The sequence below is a fragment of the Anomaloglossus baeobatrachus genome, chromosome 3 (genome assembly GCF_048569485.1).
Source record: "Anomaloglossus baeobatrachus isolate aAnoBae1 chromosome 3, aAnoBae1.hap1, whole genome shotgun sequence".
NCBI classification, from domain to species: Eukaryota; Metazoa; Chordata; class Amphibia; order Anura; family Aromobatidae; genus Anomaloglossus; species Anomaloglossus baeobatrachus.
The window spans coordinates 542,947,365-542,963,091 of NC_134355.1; the positions used below are offsets into that span (position 1 = coordinate 542,947,365).

A 15,727-nucleotide genomic window follows, 5' to 3' on the forward strand; every position below is an offset into this window, starting at 1 on the left:
TGGGGCCCCCTGAATGACAGCCGGGTGCGAGACACCGTACCCATTCCCGCTTGGGCAACCTGAACCAGGTTCTGTTTTCCGGACTAGGGAAAAGGGGTGCTGCCCGCTTCTTAGGGGCAGCATCAAGGTTTAGGTTGTTTGGGTGGGAAAGCAAAAGAACTGGGACCCGTCCGTTGTTATTAAAAGTGTTTTTATTACTGTTAGTAACATTCAAAGTGACATGCCTCCCATCAGGGAAGATTTGAAAGAAATGCATATTGTTTGTTTTTCTTTGTTATTTATCTTTTACAGAAAATAAAACCGGTGATGGATGGGCAACCTGCGGACGGTCTGCGTTTTACCAAGGGGGAGTGTGACACCCTGGACCCCAGGAGTCACAGTACACTAACAACACACACCCCCTCCCCCGGCCAGGTACATCAGTCAAACAAAATCCTTGTTGCCTCCCTCCAGGGTCTGATGTCCACACCAGGTGGGGCGGAGCCAGGCGGTTGGCCCCTCCCACCGAGGAGTTCACAGGTCTGGAGGAGGGAAAAGACAGCAGATTGTAGTAGACAGTGAAAATGAGAGGAGTAAAGACTGTGTGTGTCTGGGTCGGAGCCCAGGCACTATCAGCAAGGTCGGCAGACGGTGGTGGCCGTCTGCAGGAGTTGGTGGAGGTCAGCAAAACCATAGGACCGGGGTCGGGTGGTGGCCTGCCGGTACCGAACCGGGGAGCAGATTGAAGCCAAGCACCAAGGCAGGGTACTCAGACCCCGACTAGGCTCGGAAGCTGCCGTAAAAGGTCAAATTCTCTGATTGCGGTCTGGACCTCAGGGGTTCATTCCCAACCAAGTCCCGTCAGAAGGCAACAGCCCAACCCGTCCGGATAAGAGCCACCGCCAAGGGCCAGAGATCCAAGGGCCAGCGCCTGCGGGCAAAACGGGCTCTCCCGACACGTACACGATGGGGAGCGAACTACCCGTGGAAAGCCATAGGAGTCAAACACATACACATAGGTGCAGGAAACGACAGCCACCATCAACCCGTCCGGGGAGCGTGAAAACACCGCAGCCGACTGTGGGCCCCGTCCATTCAGCCGTTTGGTTTACCAGAGACTCTGTCCTTGTCTACCTGAGTGAGTACACCAATGCCATCCACACCACGATGAACTTGCACCCGCGTAGTCGCTGCCTCCCCGCATCGGCACCTGCACCTATTCCCTTCTCCTTGCTCCCCAACCGGGGCCCCGGGACCAACAGCCCCTACCCACGGAGGGGTCAACACCTTAGCTGCTCTCCGCCATTGCTCCCAGGATCCCCCATCACCAGCAGCGGTGGTGCCCACCACCACCACAACCCGTGGGTGGCATCACGACCGACATCCCAAATACCCACCACAAACCTCCCCTTTTCACTCATGAGCGAGGAGGCGCTGCTCGAGCCCCGGGTCTGGCCCCTTGCTCGAGCCACCGAGGAGCAGTAGCACCGGACCCAAGTGCCAGCGATCCCAGACGAGCGGCGTTCCCAATCCCTCCGCCCGCGACACTCTCATTCACCCCGACTGTAGCTAGTAAACAAATGGAAGTTCTGCGGCCGGAGACCTGTGTGAGAACACTTGCCACAGTGACGGAGGAGGAAGAAAGAGCAGACGCAGTTGATGGGGCGGATGGTGGTTGGTAAGGCCCGCTAGGCGGTGTTTTAGCGCAGTAAGATTCCCAGAATAATGCATGTTGGTTGCGCATGTGCCAATTCATGCATGTAGTAGTCAAATTATTGGAATTTCTGCCTCTACTGAGTAGTTTTTATAAAGTTGGCAAATAACGCAAGTTGGGTCATCCTTTGCGATCTCAAAAACAGTTCAGACTAGGCAACAATTGCCGCCCATGCAAACTGAAGACCCATGACCGCTGCTGCGGACAGCCAGAGTTGTGGCCGAGGATGCAGGGCTTGTTATGGTTGCATCACTACATGTTTGTGAGTGAAGCAGCAGCGTAACCTCCTCGTCTTTCTCCTCCTCCACATCATCTGCTGAGCTACTTTTGTATGTCACTGTACATATCCCCTCTACAAACACCATAAAGAGGCCTTAATAAGGGGCCAACTCCTAGAAATGTGGTGTGGGGTGGCAGAATTGTGGTGAAAAGGCCGCTGTATTCTTCAATCCAGGTACATTATCAGCTTGGTGTTACACTGATTTTGTAGTTGAACCATGGCCATTTCTCTACAGTGTGTCAGGAGCATCACTAAGCCAGATGTTGCTCATACAACTGTGACCAACCTGCATGGCATAAATTTGCTTCTATGGCTTACAAACCACTTAGGAACACTGTAAAATGTGGATCTACCACTGCGCTGCTGGGGATACGATACACATCCAGGAGCAGTATAATGCAAGGTGGTTTATTTCAACACATTTCGAAGTGTACCCCACTTCTTCACCAGGAAATCCACCAGAATTGGTCAATGTGGTAGATTTCCTGATGAAGAAGTGGGGTACACTTCGAAATGCGTTGAATTAAACCACCTTGCATTATACTTCTCCTGGATGTGTGTCGTATCTCCAGCAGCGCAGTGGTAAATCCACATTTTACAGTGTTCCTTTGCGGCTTTTGGGCTTTCTTAGCAAGTGGATGTAGCAGCTGGTTACAGGCTTTATATGTAGTTGTGTGATACACAACTTTATAAGGCAAGCATATTCCCTTATTTATTTGCACTCTGTTTTTTAACCTATTGCGCTTTTTTCCCTTCCAGCACTTTAAATTTCTATGGCCTACAACATTTCCAGACTATCAGTTCCTGACTTATGTACCCCTCTTACTTGTAAATAAATCTGGTAAACATTTGGTCTTGTTAGACTGGGGACTGTGATCTTCAAGAAGATGCTTATGGAGAAGAGTAGAGGATCCCACCCACTTGACTATGAAAATTATCAAAATTCTATTTACATAGAAGGAAGAGAGTTCCATTTCTCAGGAACAAAGAAAGGAGCAGGGGAAAAAAAGAAAGATTTTGGAGAACAGCACTATTTAGATTTAATAAAAATATACATATTTATGGTAAGTAGGAGGTCCTCTGTAAGCTTGAAAAAGAGGTAAAAACATAAAAGACTAGCAGCTATGTGATCTCTATGAGGAGGTTTTTGGTGTAGAGTACAAAAAAACATTGAAGCCAACTATTACTGAAAAGTTTGCTTTATTCAGCTTATAAATAAAATAATTTGAAAATATTGACCAGTGTAGCCCATATGTGTCTACAAGTTGCCCAATGACGTCCGGCCAGAAGTATGTCCTCCATTACGAGCAGAGTTGGAGTTATCTGGTAGGAGTGTGGTCACTGCCTTTTTCATGTCTTCAGGAGACACATAAGTGACCTCTAGCTTCAAATCTCCACAAAATATATAAAGAATATGTATATTGGGAGAGCAGTGCACACATCTTTATGAGGACTTCCGTTCATACAGGAAATAATAGCAGTTGGCAGCCCGCACATACTGTACATTTCCGCATTCAGCACGAAAGCAAGCTCTGCATGGTTGTTTGTTCATAATGATATTAAGAAAAGGAATAGTGTGTAATAGAAGACAAAACAAGCAGAAATATTAACACATATGTTACAACTATGACAGAAGAGCGCTCCTGTCCAAGAACGGTATACGGGCCATCTGCAGTCTAATAGTTCTTCATAATGAACAATTCCACCTGCTTTTGACTTGCAGCAGTGTTATGCCCCGTACTGACCTATGATAGTGAGCAACAGAAAATGGAGCTATACTTGACATTTTAGCTTCATACGGTGTTACCATGGGATTGTATAGTAATTCTTTAATAATGCAATCCCCAACACTGGATCTGCCTCTACTTTATTATAACTCAGTTTGAACAATCTCAGTATAAAAAGTTACATTATTACATAAGCACACATTTTAAATACATAGTTCTGTACAATTACATATACAAGTTATATACTCTAGCAAAAATGTGACGCAGCTTCATGTCCACGTATTCCAGAAAACGTCATCAGCAAACATACTGCTACAAAGGAATGGAAATATATACATTAGTGCCATAGTCACAAATCATCTGATAAACATAAAGAAGGACACAAAATAATGGAAAATATAATGCAGTGTATGGATAGGTAGCTTAGAGGCCTCATTCACACATCCTTGTCCCATCCATCTTCTTCATGGACAGAACCAATACTCCTGAATCAGTATTTTTCTTTACAACATCTGGTTATTATCTAACTGGAGGATCCCAATCTCTCAGTCAAATAAATGGGTTCGTAAAAATTAGGAAAAAAAAATATTGTGGTTTCCAAGTGCTAACTGTTTTTTTTACATTTCAATGCAGGCATTCCTGACCTCAACCAAGTACAGAGCAATTAATTTCACAAGCCCATAGACCTGAATGGGTGAGTCCTTCCGATTCTCAAAAGGACAATTCTGCATGCTGCAATTTTTTTTTCACACACTGAATCAGTCAGTGAAAAAAAATTGTTCATCTACCCTGTCCCATAATAACAATGGTCCAAGCACGATCCTTATTTAAAGGAAAGCGCTTAGACCAAGGATATGGTCATGGCCATAGCCCTAACAAAGTTTTGGGTTCACTGCTCTAATGTATAGGAGAAACTCGCAAACTTCTTTTTTTGCATGTGAGAAAGACAAATGGCACACTGTTTAGGCCACTTTACACTCTACGATATATCTAACGATATGTCGTCGGGGTCACGTCGCTAGTGACGCACATCCGGCCTTGTTTGACATATCGTAGCGTGTAACACAAATGAGCGACTGTGAACGAGCAAAAATACTCACCTTATCGTTGCTCGTTGACACGTCGCTCATTTTAAAAAAATCGAATGTCCTTCTGTGCTCCAGTTGTTCATCGCTCCCAAGGCAGCACACATCGCTCCGTGTGACACCCCGGGAACGAAGAACTGCAGCTTACCTGCGGCCGCCGGCAATGCGGAAGGAAGGAGGTGGGCGGGATGTTTACATCCCGCTCATCTCCGCCCCTCCACTTCTATTGGCCGGCCGCTGTGTGACGTCGCTGTGACGCTGAACGTCCCTCCCCCTTCAGGAAGTGGATGTTCGCCGCCCACAGCAAGGTCATTCGGGAGGTAAGTACGTGTGACGGGAGTTACTGAGTTTGTGCGACACGAGCAACACATTGCCCGTATCACACAAACGATGGGGGCGGGTGCAGGCGCACATGCGAACGCACGATAAATTGATACGTGTACAGCAGCCTTTAGTGAAACTCTACACATAGGCCAACCCCCTTAAAAACACTGGATGAAGCTACTGGTTTTCACTTTTGCAATGCAGAACAACCCTTCTTTTAAAATGTAGAGTTTGAAAACAGCTTGTCCTGCTTAGTACATTGGAATATTCATTATTTGGAATCTAGCAATGTCTTTCCTGGAGTTGAGGACAATAAATAATGATATGACAGAGAGGCTGAATATGATGGACGTGTGTTTGTTGACCTTAGTAACTATAGAGGTCTTTCATACTCCAATCCTGTACAATCTGCAGTACCGCTATGTTCCCACAATGAGCTTTTGATGTTGCAGAATTTCTGCAACTACTATGTAAATTAGGTTACTTGTGTATTTCATTTAGTCATGTGTAGTCATTTTTATCATGTTTTTTTTTGTCTCGGATTGGTGTGTCATGCTTTAAATAAAGATACTTTGTTTTTCAAAGTTTCTGGTTTTTGAAAACCGCAGCACAACTTTGTCTGTTTGATGGTGCGGTTTATTTGCGGAATGTCCTGCGGATATGCTGCGGTCATTCTGCATTGAGGATACAGTACCATGGCTTCGGCACTGCATCCTCAATGCAGAACAAGTGCTGGAGTGATCAGGAGTTCATACGTACCTCCATCACGCAGCACTTCACTTTCCGGCCGTGTCTGTCTTCACTTTGCAGGAGAATGTGGGCGGGTCTGAACTAGCGCCGACTGTCACATGACCGGTGCTCGTGCAGGCCCCGCCCATCTCCTGCTGCCCGCTCCTGACTCCACCGCGCTCCTCTGCACTGGAGGAAGTGACTCCGGTATCTTCAATCAAGGCAGGTAAGTATAGGATCGCGTGGAAAAATCCGCAGGAATAATTGACATGCTGTAGATTTTTCACAGGGAAATTTGCACTATTTCTGCTGCGGAAAAAAATGCAGCATGGGCACAGCACTTCCAAAATGCCATAGAAATGGCTGGGGACTCACTGTACTGTGGATTATTGAGAAATCCGCAGAAGGTCCGTTCAAAAATTGCAGCAAATTCCGCAACTTTTCCACAGCGTGGGCACATAGCCTTAGGTTTGGATTACATTGGGATTTGATGCATTTCCACCACTGAAACGTACTAATAACTTGTGCATTTTTTACCTGCGGATTTTCTGCATCTAATGCAAGTCAATGGGGAAAATCTGCATAGAAAACTCAGCATACTTGCAAGAAAAATTGAAATGTTGAAACATCCACCGGAGGTCAGTTTATGATGAGTAAAAAAGAAGCGCAGTGGGCAGGAGATTTCTATAAATCCCATCCACTTTTCTGGAACTGTAAGATGCTGTATTTGTGTCACTGCAACATCTAAATCTTACCAAAAGCTCATGATGAGAACTCAGCCTAAAGCCTGCTTTACACGTTGCAATTTCGCATACAATATCGTATGCGATTTGCAACGCCCCCATCGTATGTGTGGCACGTTCAATTAACCCCCAACGATTAACCCCCATCACACGTACTTACCTTCCATACGACCTCGATGTGGGCGGCGAACGTCCACTTCCTAGAGTGGGAGGCACGTTCGGCGTCACATTGATGTCACGTGGCAGCCGGCCAATAGAAGCGGAGGGGCGGAGCTGAGCGGGACGTAAACATCCCGCCCACCTCCTTCCTTCCGCATTGTGGGCCGGGAGCCGCAGGACGTAGGTAAGATCTGTTCATCGTTCCCGGGGTGTCACACACTGCGATGTGTGCTGCCCCGGGTACGATGAATAATCTGACGTGCAATTCTAGAGAAAGGTACGTTGTGTATGCGATGAACATTTTACCGTTCAATCGCAATCGCACGTACCTGTCACACACTGCAATGTACCTTACGATGCCGGATGTGCGTCACTTACGACGTGACCCCGCTGACACATTGTAAGATACATTGCAACGTGTAAAGCGGGCTTTAGGCTACCTTCACCCGTCCCTGTTTCCGGTCCATGTGGTGTCTATATTGACACGTACCGGAGATACATTAACAAGCATACTAAGTAAAGTCAGTAGAGATCTTCACACCTCCGTGTTTTCACAGGGAGACATGTCTGTTTTTTGCCAGCAGCATGGGTCAAATACGGACAGCACATGGATTGTATCCGTGTGACCACTACCGGAAAAAAGAGATGTAACTGAAATATTTTTTTGTGTAAAAGATGTGCAGAGCTATCAAAATAGATAGATAGATTAATGCTATATAGATAGAAAATATAGATAAAACAAAAGGAAAAGATAGATAAAATACATAGGTAGTGTGATCACTGTAACATTTATGGACAATTCTCAGAGGTGTATTTTAATACCTGTGATTTTTGCTGACAGCAGCAAGCTCCACATATTCCTCCAACCAAACCATTGATGATCTGAATTACACATAAAATAACTTCGATTCCAGAAAGACCCAAAAGGATGGAGAAGAGGGTGACGTTCCACACAACAACATTGTTTGGTTCTGAACACTGGGACCAAGTTGAATGGTCAGCCAAATAGCTGTAAGACAGACATTAAGTTATATAATATAAAGAACAAAATATAAAAAAAACACTTTCAAAAATCAATATTTGAGTATGTGCAGAGATTCCCTTCCAAAAACAGACTGAAAAAGCGCTCAGAAAACACTCAAAAGCATGAACATGCATTTCTTTGTAAAAATGACCCTCTGTGAATATGTTCAGGCTTTCCAGTGTCTTTTAATCTAAAAACTCCCAAGAGGTTAAAAAAAAATTACTGACAATTCTTCAGGTGTTTTCCACTCTAAAGTAGGTCAAAAGATAAAAAGGAAATGCCATAAAAAAAAAGTGCTCAGGAAATCACACCAAAAAGAGAAGCTTTTAAGGAAAAAGGAAGTTACTTTAGGAAAAAAAACAAAAACAATGAATTGTTACCTTGAAAACGAGCTGCTAAAAAAAAAAGAGAGATGGGCTGGAGTCCGTTGGCATGCCTATTCATTAAATCAGGAGTGTTGGACAAGTGGTGTGCACCTTCCTGTACGCCTCACCACAAATTCTACTTCACTCCATGCCACAATTACGGTAGTGGTGCAGCAAATGCCACCACTCATCATGAATTTGAAGAGCGGCGGTCCCCACACCCCGTCCTCCCCCAGCTCTATTCACTTTGTCAGAGCTGGGCAAAAATGGTGTGAGAAAGCCAAAAGACACAACATTTTAGCGCCACCTCCAGAATACCGATGTAAAAGCTTTGATGAATTGGGCTCATTATATGTACACACACTTAAGCTATTTAGATTTTAACCATAAAATTAACAATTTGAAGACATAAGGGTGCTTTACATGCTGCGACATAGCTAGCAATTGCTAGCGATGTCGAACGCGATAACACCCGCCCCCGTCGTATGTGCGACATTTGGTGATCGCTGCCGTAGCGAACATTATCGCTACGACAGCGTCACACGCACATACCTGTGCAGCGACGTCACTGTAACCGCCGAACAATCCATCCCTCAAGGGGTAGGTACGTTCAGCATCATAGCGACGTCACTGCAGCGTCACTAAGCGGTCAGCCAATAGAAGCGGAGGTGCAGAGATGAGCGGGACGTAACATCCCACCCACCTCCTTTTTTCCGCATTGCCGGTGGATGGAGGTAAGGAGATGTTCGTCGTTCCTGCGGTGTCACACATAGTGATGTGTGCTGTCGCAGGAATGATGAACAACATCGTACCTGTGGTAGCAGCGATATTAAGGAAAGGAGCTACGTGTCAACGATCACCATTTTTGAACGATTTTGCAATCGTTGATTGTCGCTCCTTGGTGTCACACGCTGCGATGTCGCTACCGGTGCCGGATGTGCGTCACTAACGACGTGACCTTGACGATATATCGGTAGCGATGTCGCAGCGTGTAAAGCACCCTTTAGCGCTATATATTTTAATATTGGGTAAGAAACTTCAGAAACAAAAGGGGGGAGCTAAAGGAGCATGAATGTTAAATTGTAATCACAAAATGTAAATTTCACCAAGTAATCAGATCACATATGGCCTCATGGGTGGCCATACACTTAAGATAAAGATTTACATAGGATTGGCAGACTATTTCAATTTGTCCTCAATGGCAGATATCGGAGGGGTCAGGCATGGTACTAATTATTTATCATTTAATATAAAAAGATACATACGTTGCATTAGAATCTTTAAATGGATAGACCCACTCGCTATTTTTAAGACACAATGGTCCCTCTGCTAAGCCCAATGCTGAAATGATGACACAATATCCAGCACCCGCGACGCCAATTAATGCAGCCACTACCGACCCCAGCATCTGTAATAAAGAAGAAATATATTAGTGTTGTTATAGCTGATATACCCTCATTGGAAATTAGTGACATGTACTATATGTGTAAAGCACCTTACCGCACAGCTTTTCCCACAGGTCTTATGGCCACAGCATCCACAGCAGTCTTCTTCTTCCAGTCCGATGCACACAAATGCTGGAATCAGCATCTACAAAAACAATCTCTTGTTAATATTTGATCTACATGACCTGTAAATTACAAAAAATTAGTTCTTTGCTTTTTTTTTTGAACAGCAATAGATATCAGCTTTGATCTGTCCTGTGTGCAAGTGACTCCATTCTCCCCATGCGAGGTGTACTCTCCAAAATATTCCTGAAGCTGTTGGTACATAAATCCAGTCCCACAGTAACTTCTCAGTTTCTGTTCCTTCTAGTCATCAGGATCATACTACCCAAATAAGCATCCTCCGGTAGGCCTGGGGTCTGCCACAATAATGGCCTACAAAAGGCTATTACACAGTACACAGCAGGGGCACATATACTGTATAAGAAAATCTCAGCACAGTAACTTTATTTTTTTTAACACATCCAGTTGTGGAACTTATTACTATTCCAAGATCTATTGCTTAAGATGTACTTTGTATGTGGGAGAACACATTTAATTATATGGCCTGTGTACGGATTGATGACATTTTATGATGAAATGGACTGGTTTGTTTTTTCAGGTAGGGCAAGGAACATGAACCAATCACTGGGTAAAATATATCCTGGCTGAGTTTTCATGACATTATAAATTGCCTTCATCACTATATTCTCCCAAAAATAATGAGACTTTTTTCTGGAATAGCTAGGTTCAATAATAATGTGATATTACCTCATCTATAAATCAAGACTGCCCTTTCTGGCTTAAAAGAGATCTTATTGAAGGCACTTTGTTATTGGTGGCAAGTTTTAACATACAGCATAGATTTATGGATGAAAAGTTGCCTGTCCGTGAATTAAAAATTATACTTGTGCTAATCATAATAAATCTAGAGTGTAAGCAATATGCAAATGAGGTTAGAAAGTGCACTGGGCGTGTATCATTGCACTTAGAAATTCATTGCCACAGGCCCTCAGCGCACTTTCAGCCTGTTTTAGATATGGACCCTTAGCTAGATTTATCATAACTGGTACATCAGACCTCTACAAAAAGAGGTTTAAACTTTTACTGGGGTACACATGGCTACACAGTTATAATACTATTTGTGGATGTAAAAATACACCCTCAGGTTCCCTTTAGCTATGTGAAAATTTTGCACACATTGCTAATTTTTTACTTTTATATCACACTAGCTGTAGTATCTGGCATTGCCCGAGAAAGTAACTGTCACTTTGTCTCTCTCCCACTCTCTGTCTGTCTCTCTCTTTCTTTGTCTGTCTCTTTCCTTGTCTTTGTCTATCTCTCTTTCCTTTTCTCTGTTTGTCTCTTTCCCTGTTTGTCTCTGTCTGTCTCTCTATCTCCCCCTGTCTGTCTCTTTTCCTGTCTCTTTCCTTCTCTGTTTCTTTCCCTCTCTGTCTCTCTCTTTGTCTGTCTGTCTCTTTCTCTGTCCATCTGTCTCTCTGTCTGTGTGTGCCAATGTCTGTCTGTGTTTTTCCCTGTGTCTCTGTCTCTATATGTGTCTGTCTCCACTGATAACATTACCTCACACATAAGCTTCTTATATTAAGAATGTCCTTCATTGCCTATAGCAACTAATCACAGCTCCTATTAATGACCTGTAGCTCCCAGCTCCACTGACTTTAATGGATGCAGTTTTTTGGTGAATAACTGCAAAGTGCAGGGTTAACATTTTCCCTCAAAACATAGTCGATGACGTTCCCTGAGTCACATGATGCTTCTGTGCCAAATTTCGTGATTGTAAATGCGACAGTGTGGATTACTTTAGCGGACACACACACCCACACACACACATACACACACACACACACACACATAAATTCACTGAGCTTTATATATTAGATTAGACTCACACACAAAGCCACTGCCATGGTGGAAAAGTTCTATACCATAATAGGGAGACAACCACACTATTAGAGCCCTCGATTGCCTCCTGCTAATAGTCGGCTTTAGGCTATGTGCGCACGTAGTGTATTTGCATGCAGTTACGCTGCGTTCTGCACCGCAGCGTAACTGCATGCGTCCTGCGTCCCCTGCACAATCTATGAAGATTGTGCATAATCTGTGCCCACGTTGCGCATTATAACGCAGCGATTCGGCTACTGCCGAAGCGCTGCGTTCTAAAAAGCAACATGTCATTTCTTTCATGCGCTTTGGATGCAGGTCCGCATCAACAAGAGAAAAGAATGTGCGAAAAAAGTGGGATCACCACAATGAATAAATATACAAAAATATCTTTATTATAGAAATAGGCACAAATACCAACAACCGATTAAAATCAATTAAAAAAGCAAAACAGCTTATGGGAAACACACATACTGAGAGTGCCAATGGTCTGACACCCAAAGAATACCTCACACCCTCAAAGAGCCCCAACCCCACAAACATATAATAATGCAATGATTAAAAACACAGTGTCCATAAACTGGGACCACCAAATAAGCAGATGGAAAATGCAAAATCAATCAGACAGATCAGAGTCCCAGTAGATGCCGTGGTGGTTTGGCAATGCAGCAATATCGCCACCAATAAGCATGATTTAAAGCAAAAATAGCCCATACAATACCACCTACGGATGGACACACAACGGGGTGCAGGCAAGGAGTGGAGGGGTGAGGTATGAGCCCCACGCGTATCGCTACAAACAAGGTGTAGCTTCCTCAGGGGAGATGTGCAATGATGGAAGCAATGTGCCTTTTTATTTAGTACAACATAATTAGAACATAATTACTAAATTGCCTACCAGCGTGTGGAGAAAGAGGCAAGGAGAGGTTGCTGTGGAAATGGAAGACGCCCGATGGAAGCTGCCATTTTGCCACGTGATCACAGTCATGTGAATGGGAAAGAGCCACAGGAAATGTAGTATGCGCATGCGTTAGCAACATCAAATAGCAGGCGGCGTAGATAATCATACTAACAGCGTAAAGCATCGTAGCCGGCGCGTGCAGGTCCCGCTCTGTCTATGGGAGAGGCTGCATCCAGAGCGCATGAAATCGGCTTTTCATTACGGACTGTTTCTGCAGCGATTTGAAGCGCACGTGTGCTGTTCAGATCGCTGCAGAAATTTCTGCAGGGACAGAACGCAACATGGGCACATAGCCTTACATTATTCCGAGCAGAAGAGTTCATAGTATGAAGGGACAGAGATACTCATGATCTAAGTAGAAATGTACTGTATGACACAAAGACTCATAGTTCTGAATCGTAGGATTGTTTGCTGGTAGTTTGCATGTTTCTTCATAGTCCTACGCCCTTAAGAAGTTTATTGTTTCTGATGTTGATGAGGTTTGATTAAATAAAGGCTGTATTTGGAGAACGGTTATTAGTAATTTGACCAACATGCACAGGCATGTCAGAGGAGGGCAGCGTCACTTGAAAAACAGGTGTCACATGTACCTGCTTAAAAATTTCCACTTAGATGAAACCATTGTACAGTATTGCTCAAGGGAGAGTGAACCTTCTGGAGTAGACATACAGTTAGATAGCTGGACCATTGTTGTAAATAAGCACTTGTACCTTGTGTCCCCCCCCACCTCACCCCATTCTAGATTGTAAGCTCTTACGAACAGGGTTGTCTTTATTTTTGCTTTAATTATTGTATCTTTAATAACGATTATGTATCTTAGTTTGTATATGAACCTCTGAATGGTAAAGCACTGTGGAATATGTTGGCACTGTAGAAATAAACATTATTATTATTATTAGATCCAGAAATATTTGTACAGTGACTGACTCTTCGTGATTTAGCCTGTTCATGCCACTATTTTTATTTAAAGTGAAACAAGATGCAATTTCAGGTTTAATTAAAGGGGTTGGACAAAAATATCTTGTGAAACATTTAGGAACTGCAACCCTTTTTCTTCAAATCCTCCTTATTTTAGAGGCACAGAAGTAATTGGACAAATTTACTTTACCAGAAATAAAATGTCCATTAATACTTTGCAGGGAATCCTTTGCAGGTAATGATTGTCTTACGTCTGTAAGCCATGGACGTCACTAAAGTTCTGGGTTTCCTCCTTTATGATGTTTTGCCAGCCTTTACTGCAGCTGACGTCAGTTGTTGATTATGTGTGGGTCTTTCTGCCTTAAATTTTGTCTTGAGCATATGATCTAAGGGATAAAGTTTCTCTTTGTGGAGAGTGACACACCAGGTCTGACATGTCAGTGAGGGGACTTAATAGCCTTGCACGCTCATCTGGTAAATTAAATATGCAAATTGTCTCTTTAGAGAGGAAGAGGACTTGAATTCTAGTCCCACCTATTGGAAGTAGCAATCCTAAAAGTCAAGATTAACCCTTTAATGAGCCTTGCCATATGATTTAGGATAAAAGCCAAACCAGAAACTCAATTTGCAGACACGGAGTTTTGGGGTATTACTCCTCGTCAATGCAAAGTATGAGATCTGATTTGGCTAGGTAAGAGGCTAAGACTGGGATCTAAGGGATAAATTTCTCCTTGAGGAGAGTCACACATCAGGTCTAGAGTTCTCTCTTCCTCTCTAAAGAGGCAATTAGCATATTAAATTTCCCAGAGGAGCATGAAAGGTAATTCAGTCTCCTCATACTGGCATGCCACTCTCCACAAGGAGAAACTTTATCCGTTAAGGAGACCTTTCAAAACTTTAAAGTAGAAGTCAATGGGAAGGGTAAAAAATGCAATGGCCATGTCCGAAACGCGTAAGGTTGCTTGCCTTGGACTAATTTAATGGATTTTAATGGAAATGTTTAACACTGCTATGAATTAAAAAAAATGATAAAAAATGTGAGCAGAAAAAAAATGGTCAAAATAATAAAAAATTAAAACAAAAAGCCTCGAGAAAAAGCCAGAAAAAAAAAGTGCAATTCCTTAAGTGGTTTCCACTTGAAAAGTTAACATTCTTGGCTGTGTGAAAAAAAAAATTGTGTGAACAGAACCTTAGAGTTCATATACTACAATTGGTGCATATGTCCATATACCGGTTTTCTTTTCCGTTCTTTTGTTAGTAGCTAAGGTTGTTTCAAAGAGTGCATTTTTGGGGAAAAGCACAAAATGTGTCAATGAACTCATAAAGTAGACGCATACTTCCTACTATCTTTGACTTCCTTAGAATCTACTTCTAGGTTTGGTTCAGAAAACTACATGTAAAAACTGCTACAAAAATGTAACCAAACTAAAATATAACCTAATAACCTTAGTGTCATCTTTCATTCAGTTTTGCTGCAGGAAGCTGCACCATTACTGCAACATGGAAAAACTGTGTGTAAATACAGATGGTTTTGCCGATGTGCGGTAATGGTGGGTCTTTCTGCGCAACATTTCCACCATGGGAATGTCCTGTACTTTATGCAACTAAAGAAACACACCATGAAAATCATTTTTTTCCCATTTTTGTAATGTCAATGTAAAAAAATATTTACTTACAAGGAGTCCAGCTCCTGCGATTCCTTCGAAAAACCATACGTATCTGGACAGGTGGTTTTCTCGGGCGTACTTTGTTTCTCCATTTGGAAAGTATAACAAGATGTTAGCAACAATGGAAAATACTGATAGAATGATGAGAAAATAGCCAATGCACTTTGCACATTTCCCAAAACACATCTTTGCTGTTCTGCAGGTCCGGATCTGCTGTATCCTTTGTTGGTGCTGCTGTGAATAAATATAGTGTGCGCACGTTGTTCAAGCCCTTAAGTACCCAGGACTGTGTTAGTCACCAAAGAGAGACCTATTAATACCTGAACTGCTTACTGCAGATGACAAGTATGTGGATTTTTTTTTTTTGGAAACTACAAACAAAAGAAAGGTGTGGCAAGATAAAGTTATTTGTAGGACAACTTGGCATAACCGATCTCAGCCAAAACTGAGACGTCACAGTAGTTTTCTATGAGATTCATTCTCGTGATTCCTGTTTGCTGACTTACTGATGTTTATCTGTCATTTATGTAGAGATTACCGACTCTATGCTTTTGTTTCCATGACCTGTTGTCAGCCACATCAATGTGTTTAGATAAAGGCTGAGCCGAACTTAATATCTCTGGAGACCTACCTACGATTTACCTGCAGACAAGCATTTTTCTGAAT

General features: G+C 43.1%; 1 protein-coding gene across 1 annotated transcript; it reads right to left on the reverse strand.

Annotated features, from left to right (window-relative positions):
- Window positions 1-3,156: 3,156 nt before the first annotated feature.
- Window positions 3,157-15,340, reverse strand: LOC142296798 (transmembrane 4 L6 family member 1-like). Its single transcript, XM_075340807.1, has 5 exons — window positions 15,071-15,340; window positions 9,630-9,719; window positions 9,395-9,537; window positions 7,563-7,749; window positions 3,157-4,012 (listed from the first exon to the last, which is right to left on the reverse strand). Exons 1-5 carry the CDS (start codon window positions 15,245-15,247, stop codon window positions 3,998-4,000), a joined length of 612 nt encoding a protein of 203 aa, XP_075196922.1. The 5' UTR covers window positions 15,248-15,340; the 3' UTR covers window positions 3,157-3,997.
- Window positions 15,341-15,727: the final 387 nt, after the last annotated feature.